Source organism: Panthera leo, chromosome E2 (genome assembly GCF_018350215.1).
Source record: "Panthera leo isolate Ple1 chromosome E2, P.leo_Ple1_pat1.1, whole genome shotgun sequence".
NCBI classification, from domain to species: domain Eukaryota; kingdom Metazoa; phylum Chordata; class Mammalia; order Carnivora; family Felidae; genus Panthera; species Panthera leo.
This window is the reverse complement of record NC_056693.1, coordinates 34,862,483-34,877,441: the sequence shown is the minus strand read 5'-3', so window position 1 is coordinate 34,877,441 and position 14,959 is coordinate 34,862,483. Positions and strand designations below refer to the sequence as shown.

The 14,959-nt window shown below is 44.6% G+C and overlaps 1 protein-coding gene across 1 annotated transcript; it reads left to right on the top strand.

Annotated features, from left to right (window-relative positions):
• The first annotated feature begins 824 nt into the window (after nucleotides 1-824).
• PRSS54 (serine protease 54) lies at nucleotides 825-14,837 on the top strand. The gene is given in 6 exon segments (XM_042918821.1): nucleotides 825-863; nucleotides 865-913; nucleotides 4,113-4,284; nucleotides 10,063-10,321; nucleotides 10,912-11,043; nucleotides 14,056-14,837. Coding segments are annotated over 6 exon segments (1,188 nt in total). The 5' UTR covers nucleotides 825-827; the 3' UTR covers nucleotides 14,596-14,837.
• Nucleotides 14,838-14,959: the final 122 nt, after the last annotated feature.

Here is a 14,959-nt window from a genome sequence, read left to right as displayed (position 1 = left end):
CTTTGGCAGTAGCAGTTCACAGAAGACTCTGAGAGCCATCCTGACAACAAGAAACATCCAGTGTCATGAGCGGAACATGGTGACTGAGAACGGCTATTGTGCACAGTTTGAGGCAAGAGTGGGGCTGATGGTATGGTGGGTGGGGAGACACGTGTGGGCTTTGAACTCAGACCCCAGTTCAAACTCCAGCTCTACCACTTGGCAGCTGTGTGACCTGGGGCAGGTTTCTGTGTGTGAATGTCAGTTTCTGAATCTGTAAAATGGGGACAGTGATACTGTCTGCCTTGTCCGGTTATTGCACAAATTAACAGAGCTACAAACTGGGCGGTTATGATGTAAAAGTATAAGTGGTCAGCAGTGAAAAGAAATCCCAGCATCATTTAAGCCAGCTGAGTGTGGCAGGATGGGCAAAGCCAGGGGTGGGCTTGCAGTAAACCCTGCTCTTACTTTCAGCAGCATTTTATGGCTACAGAGTTAAGAAAGGGGTCGGATTCCATGAGTCAAAAACCAACCCTCTTCTGAGACCCAACTCTCTGGGAAGCCTGGGGACCCTGGCTGGATCGAGGAGAAAACTGACACACAGGGGCTGCCTCCTCTCTGTGGGCCATCTTCCCAATCCTAACAATATCGGTGCTGGGCAGCTGGTCCCTGAGCCCTTCACTGGACGGAACCAAGCAATTGGGACGTGACAGGTCTGTTTCCCACGTTTTGGAGGCTTTGTCAGGGGAAAGGAAAGAGGCAGGGCCTCTGACGCGGTGGGGGGATTGCCGCTTTAGGGAGGAGAGGAAAAGCCTGTGCCTTTGGATATTGTGTTTTCACAGCTGCCCATGGTGCCTGCTGCAGTTCACTTTGGGGATGGCAGAGATGAGACGGATGCTCTTAGTACTGCTCTATGTCTCCCACTCTTCTGCCAGTGAGTGTGCTTCTCTTTTCCATGACAATGTCAGCAGCTTGTGTGACATGGCAGGGGGACCTGTACAGGAATCCTGTACATGGCCCTTAATGTCCAGAGAGGGACTCAGGGGGAAGAGGACTGGCAGTGCTCTGCTCGGACAGCAGGTGTTGGCGGTGGGAATCAGGCAAAGAAAGGGAACATAGGCCGTGGATGCAGGAAACTGGCTTCAGCAGTCTGATGGCAGAGCTGATCCTCGGATGAGAGTGCCATTAAGAAAGTAAGCCTCAGACTATGGAAAAGCCCACTCAGAAACCCCACCAGGCACCACCAGGTGGGAGATGTCCTCCCTATGCCCAGGTGGAGGCCTATGGTGTATCTGGTGTACTCAGAAACCAGGCCCTCCCCTTGTTTCTACCTAAGCATTGTGGTTTCAAATAAATCTTTTATCATTAACCCCCCAAGTATCATTAAACTGATGGTTCCTGGTCCCAGGAGCAAGAAGGTACCTTGGAGCCTGCTTGGGACTCAGTCCTTCCCTGACCTCCAGGTCATCCAGAACTAAGATTCCATCCTAGGAAGGGGCAGGTTGAGAGGGGACAGCAAGCTCTGTTCCATCTAGCTGCCACCCTAGCTGGCTCTGTCCAATCTTCCTGGAGTTAGACGGGAGACAGGACAGAGCTTCTAACACCACCACAGCACACACCAAAGGGAGAACCCCCTACTTTCCTAGCCTACTCCACCTCCTTGCAGCCCCAGAGAGACCAAGGGATACCCACAAAACAGAAAGGGTCTCTCCTCCCTCTTAAATAGCTTCAGGCAAACATTTCATCTTTAGCTCAGATTTCCTCCTTATATCCTGGACCTTCCAAGGGTTTTATAAACTAGCCAACTAGAGCTTTGAGAAAGCAAAAGTCATCACCTACCTGTAGGTCCTTGTTGATTTGGGTAACAATGGTTAATGCCTTGTTCACTATAGATTGCCAACGTTCCATGAATTGAATAAATGGCTGATAACAGAGCCACCAATTATCTGACCAATAGTTGGCTGGTGGTGCCCACCATGTGACACCTATCATCCAGGACCACCAATTTATTTTTTTTAAGTTTATTTTGAGAGAGAGAGAGAAAGCATGAGTTGGGGAGGAGCAGAGAGAGAGGAAGAGAGAATTGCAAGCAGGCTCTGCACTGTAAGCGCAGAGCCTGATGCGGGGCTTGAACTCACAAACCGTGAGATCGTGACTTGAGCGCAAATAAAGAGTTGGACGCTTAACCGACTGAGTGACCCAGGCGCCCCAAGGACCACTGATTTAGAAACATGTACTAGGTACTTGTGGTTTGGGATTTATAAACAGCAACCAGAGTAGTGGCTTACGTTAAAAAAAAAAAAAAAAAAAAAAAGGAATCATCCATTAGCATTATCAGTCATGAAGATACAGTTTGCAAAGCACCTTCCCATAATCTCACCTTACATGATCTTTATGACTCCAAGAGGTGTGTTACCCCACATTTCAAAAGAGGAAACTAAGGTCCAGAGAGGTAAAGTGGCTTTTCCCAGGTCTCACGGCACAGGGGCCGACAGTATCTGGGACGCTGCATCCAGAACTTTCCCAAAACACTAGTAGGTCTCAAAGCTGAATACACATTAGAAACTACCTGGGGAGGCTTTTTAAAATGCCAGTGCCCAGGTCCTGTCCCTAGGGGGATAGCAGTTGGATGGCCAGCAGGTGGATGAAATGTGCAGCTAGGTTGAGAATCCCTGCCCTCCACTCTGAGTACTGAGGATGAGATAGGCACCCCTGGCCATGAGGACTGTCAGGACAGGGAGGGAGTCAGCAGCCACAGAGAGCAAAACACCCCATGTGTATGCCATCCCATAATGTTGCCTGCAAAGTAGGAGGCTCAGCTCACTCAGTCTGGGGCTTTGAGTTTCAAGGGTCCTTCCTGCTCTATCATTCTTACACTTTCCATGATTCTATGAATAAGGACTTATTTTTCAGTACAGAGCAATGCAGCATCTTGGGTGAAACCAGGACAGGCAGGGGGAGAATGTTTATTTAAAACGTTAGTCAACATTTTACTCTCATTTGAAACAAATGTCCAGACCCAAGAGACTGCCCAATTGGAGGCAACTCACTTGAGGGCCTGGAAAGGCAAAGGCCAAGCAGGCCTGAATGGGCCAGAATCAGCCTCAACCTGGTGGGACCTTTTAACCCCTTGATGACTGGACTTCAGGGAGTGATTGGTAAAGCAAAATGCTTTTGTTCATTCACCAAATGATTTACTGAGCACTTACTATGCACTATACTAGCCCATAGGGATACACTGGCAAGCAAAACAAACACGGGGGAGCCACACATGCCAAACTGCCCAGGCAGGGAAAAGCAAGGGCAAATTTGAGAATGTGAAATGTGGCTGGAACAGAGACTGTGAGGGGTTGAAGGTGTATGGAGTTTGAAATCCAGCCCTGTACCTACCAGCTGTGTAACCTGGACAAGTTCTTACCAGCTCTAAAAGTCCATTCTCTCAGCCACACGTGGAGAATGACAACGTCCACCTCCGCATCTGTTGGAGGAGTTACATGAAGTAGTACATATCAGCAGTGCTCCAACTTTTTGACACTCTTAAAAATTATGGAGGGCCCCCAAGTAACTTTTGCTGTGAAGCTATATCTTTCCATATTTACTATATTAGAAATTAAAAACTGGGAAATTTTTAAAACACAAGAATATACAGGTTCACACACGCTGGTAGCCGTCACAGTGATGACATCATGTAGCCTCTGGAAAATTCCACTGCACAAGAATGAGAGAATGAGGGTGAGAAAGCAAACACTGTCTTAGTATTCTTATGAAAACAGTTTTAACCTGTTTTAACCAGTTTTAACCTGAGGACTTCCAGAGGTCCCAGACCACGCTTTGAGAACCGCTTTCCGATACTGCCTCCAGTGCACTGCCAAGTGCCCAATAGAGGAGAGGGATTATCGGTAGCCTAAGGGGTTATTTTTAGATTCAAAGATGTCATCAAGCATCTTTTATGGAGAAAATGACCCACCAGGAAAAGAAATGTGGGTAGTGGAGTTCGTGGTGACCAAGATGGAGAGCCAGGAGGAGTGGGGAACCAGCAGGAGAGGTGGTCTTGAGGTGTGACACAGTGGTGGTGGCCACAGGCCGCCAACTCCTTGCCCCAACAGTGAGGCCCCCACACACCCTCTCTGCAGGTTGTGGCATCCAGAAAACCAGTGTTGTGGAAACTTCCGAGGAGGGTTTGGTCAAAGACCAGGAATTCCCGTGGGTGGTGTCGCTGCAGGATTCCCAGTACACTCACCTGGCTTTTGGCAGCATCCTCAGTGAGTTCTGGATCATCAGCATCGCATCTGCCTTGCAGAACAGGCCAGTACCTGTGCTTTGGGGCCTACACAGCCCCCTGGGGTGGAGGTGAAGGGACCCTTTCCGGCTCAGCCTGGGGAGACCTGGAAGGTAGATTCCTGGTGACAGGGCAACAGGGCTTTTTACTGGCTTGGCACTTGCCCTGCCATGACTCTTGGGGTCCTGGAATCACCAGTTGCCAAAGTCATGCTGTCCAGTGTGTTCTCTGCTGTGGGGACTGCACACCCACAAGGTGAAATGATTGTTCCTCCATCCTCCACGGGAAGGACATCTGTTCCCATTTTACTGCAACACAGGCACTGACCCCTGGTACTAGAGGTACTAGAGGTCTTTACTCTAAGTTTAAGTGAATTGTTAGGAGCCCGTACCTTAAAACACTTAACCTTGAACCTTACAACATGACTGCCACAAATATATGTGCATAGAGAAAAGACTGGAAGGAAATATGCAAACGCTTTACAAGCACCTATCTCTGAATGCTCAGAATGCACCCGATTTCTGTTTTCTTGTTTGAACTTCTTTGTATTCTCCAAACTCTATGTGGTAAATTTATACATTCTTGTAAACCACGAAAAAAAAAACCTCAAATGTTATTAAAGGAATAATTTTTTTGTAAAACATTTTACTTTTTGACCCAAAGATTTCACTTTTGAGAGTGGACATTAATGAAATAATTTCAACCACTGGAAAAGTTTTATGCACAAAAGTTTTATGCACAAAACAAAAGTTTTATGTTATTCATAGGGTGATTAAACACACACAAAACACTCGAAATGTAAAGTCCAATTATCATGGATAAATACATTATGGTTACTCATTCATATATGTATAGCATATAATATATAGTACATAAATAATATATATAATTATTATATATCTCTATATATACTATTTATATGCCATATATATATACACGCACACACACACACACACACACACACACACAGAGTATGGGGGAAGAGATTATAATTACTATAATTGCCCAAATAAGTAATAGTATAAACACTTGATAGAATATGGTGGAGATGCTGAATTTTTAAACCTATAACTTATATTTTTATTTGAAAATAGTTTTTATTTATTTATTTATTTACTTATTTATTTATATTTTAGAGAGAGAGAGAGCACCAGTTGGGGAGAGGGGCAGAGGGAGAGAGTAAGAGACAGAATCTTAATTAAGCAGCTTCCATGCTCAGCATGAAGCCTGATATGGGGCTCCATCCCACGACCCTGGGATCATGACCTGAGCTAAAATCAAGAGGCGGACACTCAATGGACTGAGCCACCCAGAAACCCCTGAAAATGCATACATTTAAATTAAAATACATGTACACAGTATAATGTTCAGAAGGAACCAAAAGATTCCCTGGCCTTCAGACACTAACTTCCTCCCTTAAACCATATTCTACCATCAGTTTCTTAAATATTCTTCCTTAATTACTCAATGCACTTATGGATATCTATATATCTATAGGTCTAGCTATATTGATTCTTGTATCTATTGACAGAGAGAGATTTTTCCTTCCCCCTTGTATTAATCTTCTAGGACTGCCCTGACAAAATACTACACACAGGGTGACTTAGACAACAGAAATTTATTTCTCACCTTTTGGAAGCCAGAAGTCCAAGATCAAGGTGTCGGCAGGACTGGTTTCTTCTGAGGACTCTCTCTTTGGCTTGGAGATGGCTGCCTTCTTGCAGTGTCCTCACATGGCCTTTCCTCAGGGCGTGCACTTCTGATGTCTCTTCCTCCTCTCGCAAGGACGCTAGTCCTGTTGGGTTAGGGCCCTACCCTTAAGACCTCATTTAATCTTAATAACATCCTTAAAGGCCCTGTGTCCAAATACAGCCACACCTGGGGCTAGGACTTCATCAACAAATTTGGCACAACACAATTCAGTCTATAACAGCCCCTGATACAACTGATAGTGTACCAGACACAGCATTACACTCAGCTTTTTCACTCTTTTTCACTCCCATATTTATCAGCTGAACAGTATCCCAAGATGGATCTACCATAAATACACAGTCCTCTGATAGTGGAAATTTGGGTTGCTTCTGATCTTTTCCTAGTGCCAAAAATTGCTGCAAGTAGATATATTTGTCCATATATTATTGCACACATGTGCATATATAGCATGAATAACCCAGGAGTGGACAGATTGGACTGAATCTTGGCACTAGCCTTCCAGAGAGATTTGGCTTTCCAGGTAGCATTTTCATTGTTATTTCCTATCTGGTCTATCTATTTTGGTTTTGATTTTCCCTTTGCCTCAGGGTTTTTTTAAAGACAGAGTTTTCAAATACTCAGGGTGTTTTGTTTGTTTTCTGCCCTTATTTTGTTTTGAGTTATACTACATGATGATTAGATCTGTTTAGGAATTTGTTGGGGTTGCCCTTGCAGTCTACTATATGTGAGTCACGTGAATGTTTCCCACAGTTAAAATTCAAAGTTCATTCTCTGTCTCTGGTGGACAATTTAATATATAAAATTGGGGGAGGGAATCTCTTTGCTTTGTCCTAGGTTGACAGAGATGAGTTAAAATCTATCATGAACAGGGGCGCCTCGGTGGCTCAGTCGGTTGAGTGGCCGACTTCGGCTCAGGTCATGATCTCGCAGTCCGTGAGTTCGAGCCCCACATCGGGCTGTGTGCTGACAGCTCAGAGCCTGGAGCCTGTTTCGGATTCTGTGTCTCCCTCTTTCTCACCCTCCCCCGTTCATGCTCTGTCTCTCTCTGTCTGAAAAATAAATAAACGTTAAAAAAATTAAAAAAAAAAAATTTATAAAAAAAAAAAAAATCTATCATGAACAATCTTTGGCTCTTTCTCCTATTTCCTGGAGTATTTCCTTTATGAACATTATGTCACATGCTGCAGATGCTTATGACTACAAGGTCTTCGCCATAGACTTAATTCTTTTTCGTCATTAAGAGCCTCTCTGTCTTACTTCATGTTCTTCTGCTCTAAATTGATGTTCTAAATGAAACTCCTGCTTCTTGTTTTCATTTTAGTTTATGTTTTCTGCTTTTGTGGCTTCTGGTTTTTCTTTTCATTATGTGACCTTTGTTTTGAATGTCTCTTCTGACAAATTTGGAAAGTTTGAGTTTTTGTTCTGGTGTTCACCTTAGAGTTATAATTTCAAGGAAGACAGCAACATCCTTTGTTTCTTTCTGCACTGTCCTCTTTATTATTATTTTCCTTTAATGTTTACTTTTGAGAGAGAGACAGACCGCGACTGGGGAGGGTCAGAGAGAGAGCAAGATGCAGGATTCAAAGCAGGCTCCAGGCTCTGCACTGTCAGCACAGAGCCCAATACGGGGCTCGAAGTCACAAACCCTTAGTTTGTGACCTAAACCAAAGTCGGAGGCTTAAGCAACTGAGCCACCCAGGTGCCCCTGGACTGTTCTCTTTAGACTCTACTGTGGTCAGTGCCAAAAGTCCTATCTTTTTACTTCTTCCCTCCTTCTCCTCCACCACACAATTTTAATAGATAATATAAGTGCTTTAATGTTTACCTTGATTCACATACATATTTGCACATCCTTATTATTTACATATTAGCTGTAAATAATATGTTTGGATTCCTTTAAAAGATGAGGAAACTGACATATATACCTACTTTCCAACCTTCTTTATAGCTTTAGTTACACCATCTGATTACTGACAGAGTTTACATTTTGACTCTAACCCAAACTCTAAAAAGGCTTTTAGTCCAATGTTTTAATGAACTCCACACTTACCGACAGTCCTTTTGCTGGATTTTCTGCATTCAACACTGCTGGATTTTCTCCATTCAACACTAGAATTGGCTAAAATTTGTCTCCAAGTATGTCGTTTCTTAAAGGGCTCCCAAGAACCATATTTCCTTGGGTTTTGGATATTAACAAATGTGCTGTCCTTAAGCCTGAATGACAACTTAAGTGTAGAATTCATGGATCATGCCTTCTTTCTTTTGGAGACTTAATAGGCATTACCACTGCACACCCACCCCCACCCCCACCCCCACAACTGCCATGGTTTCTGGTGTTAAATCTTGCTGCAGAGAAGTATGAAGCCATTCTGATTTTTTCCTCTCTAGGTACATGATCATCCCAGTGCACCTGAGAGAGGTCTGGTTACACCTATTATCCTAGTGTCCTGCTGCAAGCATCCCCTTTCACTCTCTCAAGTTCCTTGGGTTAGGCAATAAATTACATGGCCAAACTTAAGATGACTTAATCTGGTTTTGTTTGGATGCCTAAGGATTCCTTCTTTGTCATTGAAGTCCATCAACTTTACTAGCTATGCGGCATCTCTTCCATTTCTACTCTCTACTCTCTTCTACCCTTCTGGGTCCCAGGAGGCTGACTTGTGTGGGTTACACCAATGGTACTCTTACCTTCTGGGTTCCAGTTGGGTTTGGCCAAGGGGAGTACTGGCAAGAGTTCAGAGGAAGTGGGGAGGGCAAGGGTAGGGTCCTTATTCCCCAGAGGGGTACTGTAGACTGGCTGCCTCCTCCAGCCAAGTGACCCACTGCCCACAGCTCTGACCACTCCCTCCCCCCTCTAGTACCCAAAGGCACACTGGCACCCTGTTGTTATCTGAGCAGGAAGCTGCATTTGCCACGTGACACCCAGGTACTGAAATATTCTCTGTGATTTCCCTACATCCTTCCAAGACCATTGTAAAGAATCCCCAACTTACTTAAACTTTCCCCAACTCACCTTGAGAGTGCCATCTGTTTCTTGTTGGGAGCTGACAAGGCTATGTCTCCATGTTGATCATTCTATATCGCTTTTTCCCTAGGGTGTGGAGTACACTTCCAAACTGTAGAGCGAAGGCTTATTTCCAGAAAACGTTCTTAAATTGGATCCTGAAATCTTTTTTCTGTCTTATTTGGGTTACTTTCTTTGTGATCTGCTGGCTCTCCATTGACTGCCATATTTGTCATTCTCCTCTCTCACCTTTAAAAATCTTTGTTAATGTCCATTTCATTCTGGTCACTTTTCTCAGTCCTCCACCCTGTGCCCTTTAACGTATTTTCTGTTCTCTCTATTCTCCTTTATGCAGCTTCCAATTTGGCCTTTATTTTGGTACTTGTTTTGTTTTCTTTCTATCTCTTTGCTGAGAAGCATGTTTGACCAGCTTTTCCTGACTTTGTGGGAATAGGTACCATCTAGGATGCCCTGCGCTTCTGCTGTCCTTTACTGCTATTGTCAGCCCTTCCTCTAATTCTGAGGTTTGGATTCTCTAGTGTCTTTTCATTTTATGGTGTTTTTCAGCATTTGTTTCTCATTTCTGTAGTCCCTTGGGTGGTCCCCAAGGGGAGAAAGGGAAAACAACCAAATGAACTCCATCACTATTATAATTGGAATTTCTCTCAAGAGTATTTACAGAGTATGTAATATGAAAAGATGTTTCTTTTAAAATGTTAAGTGCTAAAATCAACAGTCAAGGTTACATCTTTGGTGTAACTATGACTATCAAAAAAAAAAAACCAAAAAACTATGGAAAAAGCATGAAAAAAAGATAGTCATAACAGATTATCTTTGGGTGGTGGGACAAATGACATTAAGGTAGAGGAATTCCCAAGATGCTATGGGCTCACAAAGGAGGACACGAGTCTAGGAGTTCAGAAAAGATTTCCTGGGGACTGGGTCCAAAGGGGTAAGTAAAAACTAGCCCAGGAAAAATCAATTGGATGAGTGTTCCAACCCATCCCCAAAAGAGTAAATATGAAAAGGAAAGTGTGAAGCTTCCATGGTGCCTTGGCTTCTAAAGATTCCCTTGCTTTTTCTCTAGGAAGGACATCATTGTCATAGTTGGTATAGCTAAGATGGATGCCAAAGTGATTGCTCATGAAGAGTATCCGGTCAACACCATCATCATCCATGAGGATTTTGATAATGAGACCATGAACAATAACATAGCCCTCCTGAAGACAGACACGGCAATGCAGTTCAGCAACCTGGTCCGACCCATCTGCTTTCTTGGCAGAAAGCTGCATATGCCACCAGCCTTGCAGAACTGCTGGGTGGCAGGATGGAATCCCACATCTGCAGTTAATGCCTTCCTTCTCCTAGAGGAGGCTGTGTGTGTGCGAGCAGTGGGGGTGACTGGGATGAACTGTTCTAGGGTTTAGCTTCATATCTCCCATTGCTCAAGATTCTAGAGTTGGGCTGGAACCCTCATGTAATCAGTCAAGATTCCCAATGCTTGCCCTTTCTGTGGCCATTCTTACATTTGGTCCCTTTTCTTTTAGCTCTACACCCAAATTAGAAGTACATAGTCAGCAAACAGCTTGAAGGGAGTGCAAAGCCTGAAGGGAGAGGTCAGGGGACATTATTCCCTGAACAGGAGCTGATTGCCCTGTTGACCAAGCCATCCTTCTTTTCTTTTATTCTTGGGAAGTGAACAAGGAAATGTATTCTCTGTAGATGTGGAAGAAGGATGAATATGTTCTCTATTTTTACATTCAAGTTCAAAACAAAGGTAGTGTTCAGAAAAACTCAGACACCGTTTCTGATTTCTATGAGAACAGGGGGTTTATCAGAATATTCTCCACTCATTCCCATCTGGATACATGAGTTGTAGTTAACATAGACAATGTCTTCTCATTAATAATTCTTGGCTTTCTGTTGCATGGTCCAGACAGGAAATCACATGACAATGAGTATCCTGAGGAAAATCTCCGTGAAAGACATCAACATGTGTCCCTTACACAAACTCAAGAAAACAGGATGTGGCAATCACATAGAGCAGGAAACCGATGCTGTCTGTTTGGTAAGAACATGATGGAGTAAAAGCTAAAGGCTGAGAGTAAGCAGTGGTCACTTCAAGGGAATCTCGGGACTCTCCCTCATTGCACAGTGAACTCCTTGAGGGACTGACAGGGACTGTCACTTGGGATCCATGGCTGTCTCCGGGGTGAACGGTACTTGGCAGATAGCAGATATTCAATAAAAATCTACCTAGTGGAGTAAACAGTCACCATTTTCAATGTGACATGATTAAGCACGTCTAAGTCATAGATGGTTTTTCACTGGCTAAAAGTTTGCAAGTGTGAGTCCAAACCATGTGTACTTTGAGCCTGTCTACAGGGTGGTGTCAAACCATGCATACTTTGAGCATGTTTACAGGGTGGGGTCACTGTATTCAGCTTCTATGGAATCTAGACTCTGATGCTATTGCTCATCAGTTATTGATTTGTTTTTTGTTTTTCTGTAAGAAGCCCTGCCCTCCAATCGGATGAGGGCTGTACAGATGTGGCTTTCCTACTACCTCAGCAAAATGTGTGGAATTGACAAGTCCCTGGTCCAGGCTCCCTCATGTCCACACCAGAGAAGGTGGGGCTTACAGGGATCACACAGTTAATAAATGTTATAATAAGGATGAGAACCCAGGTCTACCAGGTGTCCAGGCGGTTTCTCTCCTCTACTCCAAAATTTCTACACTCTACTATTTCTAATCTCTACTCTCCTTCAAAGTAACTTTCAGGATTCCCAGATGGGGAAATTTTTTTTCCCCAGATGATCTAGGGAAAGTATTTTAGAGAAAGGGGGAAGAGTATATGTCCACATATATGTGGACAATTCTTCCTAAAAGTAATTTTATTGCAAATACATGAAGGACTGCCTTTCATTATACAATGTTTGCCCTTCCAAAGTTGGTCCAACATTTATTGAGTGTCTACTTTGTACTGGACTCTAGCAGGTGGAAGACTAACAACTTTTTAAGTTAGATAACTGAGGTATTCCCTCAATCCAGCACCATATTTCATCAAATCTAAGATGCTATCAGTTGTGGAATGTGCCATTATTGTATGGAATACCAAGGGAGAGAAAATGCTGCCAGTTAAACTCTGATATCAACCAATTAAAAGACACATATCATTCCAAAGATGTTAATTTTTTTAAGTTTATTTATTTTGAGAGAGTGAGAGTGTGAGCGAGGGAGGGACAGAGAGACAGGGAGACAGAGAATCCTGAGCAGGCTCCATGCTGACAGCACAGAAGTGGGGGCTAGATCCCATGAACTGTGAGATCATAACCTGAGCCGAAATCAAGAGTTGGAGGCTTAACCAACTGAGCCACCCAGGTGCCCCAAAAGATAATAATTTTTCAAGAGCATCTTAGATTCAATGGGATATGGTAAGCTGCTTCTACTCTAAATGATCATCTCTTCAAACCTACCTGCAAAGTTTAGACTGGTTTTTACCTGTAGCACACCTGCAGTCAGTTCTTTGTTTTTGAACTGTGCTAGCAAACTGGCTCAGACAAATAAATGGTGACTTGTCTACCTGGGATGCTTTCTTCTCTCGGACATGTGTTCTAGTGTCCAGAAGTCCTCAAAGCCATATTTCAGATATATAGAATAAACCACCCAAGTCCAATATCTGCCTAGTGGGTCCCCAGAAACCCAACAAAAGCAGAATCACTCTGAACCCACCCCCCTCCTTTCCCCACAACTGTCAGGGCTTTTGTTCAATGTTAAGGTTAAGGATCACACAATAAAAGAGCCCCTTTAAGCTGGGGCTGCTCCCCTAGGAGATGAGGTGGGGCTGCTCCAGAGGAGCACCTGGTACTTCTTCTCTCAGCTGCTTGGGCTTCAGAAGTTGGGCCCCACACGTTATGAGGAAGAGGAAAAGCCATGTATTCTACACCTGGGCAGAGTGGCAACTTGCAAAACCACGCAATAGCCAGGGAGGTCTCCATACAATCATTCATTCATCAAACTACTTGTCCTAAATTGCACTATTTTTCTTCCTCCAGCTATGGAACCACAGTTAAAGCAAATTGGGGTTGGAACTGGTGACAGAAGGGAAGACCATGCCATGCTTGGCTGGACAGCCTCTCTGCCCCAGGCAGACATTATAGGGTGCAGATGTGAGCCCATTCAACAGTCGTAGCAGAGCCAGCCAGCCCTTGGGATGAAATCTCTGCCCTCTGCTCCATGGCAGCACAGGGCAGCAAGAGTACCATGTGCTGGCCCAGTCCTTCTGCATAGGCGGGCCACGTGGGCCGAAGGGGCTGGTCAGCCTTTGAATGACAACCCTTCTTGGGGCAAGATGGACCACGGGTTTGGAGTGGGGTCAGGTATTACCTTAAGAGGAGGCTTGGGGCTGGGGCAGTTAAGGTAAATTATACCTAGTAGTTGCCTTATTGCTCTTCTCCTATTTCTCAACTTTTCACATAAAATGATGGCCTTTTATATTACCAGGATAATAGTAGCTAATTCTTTGAGTGTGTACTGTGTGCCAGGCACTGTTAGGGTTCTGCACTTTACTCAGAGAGAAGTAGGTGACTCTCCGGGGTCACACATCTAGGTAAGTGTGCCAAGCTTCTCATCACTCCCTTAAAAGGAGGTAAGGTCTGTGTGGTAGAATCCCTGAGTCCCAGAGGAAGGCTGAGAGCACGGGCAGGGCTGGTGAGCAGGTGTGCTGACAGGCAGCTGCCAGGTGGAAAAGCCGGGAACCCAGCCTGGTCAACATTGGAGGAATGAGGAACCAAGAGAGAGTGAGGATTTAGTCAAAGGGACATGAAAATGAAATGCGAACCAGGAAGCTAAAGGCAAATGGCAGAAGCCTGCAAATACTCTGCACGATAAAAAGAAAATCCATCTTGTTGGAATTCGTGGCGGTGGCTGCCTAGATCGGAAATAGTATCCTATAATTTACCCCCTCTCAAGTGAGAACCAATATAAAACATTTCTAGAACAAACGGTAAATTGCACAAGGATATATTTAAAAAGAAAATGAGTTTTCTTAGACCTGAAGCCTTCTGTCCTTTGTCACAGGGGGACCCTGGAAACCCCATGATGTGCCAGCTACAGCAACAGAATCTGTGGGTGCTGAGAGGAGTCTTGTCCCACGGGGGTGAGAAATGCCCTGGCTTTTTACTGTACCTCAAGGTGGAAGACTATGGCGACTGGATTATGTCCAAGACTAAGAAAACCAGCCATCCGCTGTCTGCCTTCCACCACTGGGAGAATTTGCTGCCTTCACTCAGCTACAAAGAACATTTCACCGTTACACAGAGAAAACATTCCGGGCTGGGCCAAGGTGGATGGTCCCCAGCACACGTGCAAGGACAAAAAAAGGCCGACGTATATTCATTGCCAGCAAACAGCTCTAGAAAGAGCCCAGACATTGGGAGGAAAGGGTTAAGGGAATTAGGCAGGACTTCTGTTGTGGACACACAACCCATGTACTATGATTATTATGGCGGGGACTCTGGGGAGGGTAGAGGGCCTATTTCAGGTCAGAACAGGTTACATCAGCCCCAAGAAATTACCTTGTTTTTCTTTGTGCTTGTTTTCTTTTGCAATGGTATCTAGTCTAAGAGCTAACCCTCCCAACTGAGGAGTAAGCTCAGAATGCTGAGTGCTGGGCAGTCACATTCTGTTTTGCTGTCTGTTTAATGGTGATTGTTTTTGCTAGCTGCACACCTGGGCTGCCATGGACAGGCCCAGGGTGCACACTGGGCTGGCTCTCCCTCCTCTGTCCTACTCCCACATGCGGGAAGGTCACTTTCATTTGTGCTTGTGAACTAAATGTGGGCTAACAAGTGTCAAACCATTAGAGTGCCCTGTGGTTCTTTCAGTGTTAACCGTTCCAGGGGCCAGGCTGTGAAAACACTCCCCACGGGCAAATGTGGCCTGGGGAGTGCCTGCCAGCGTGGCTGGAGAGTCGGGGACACCA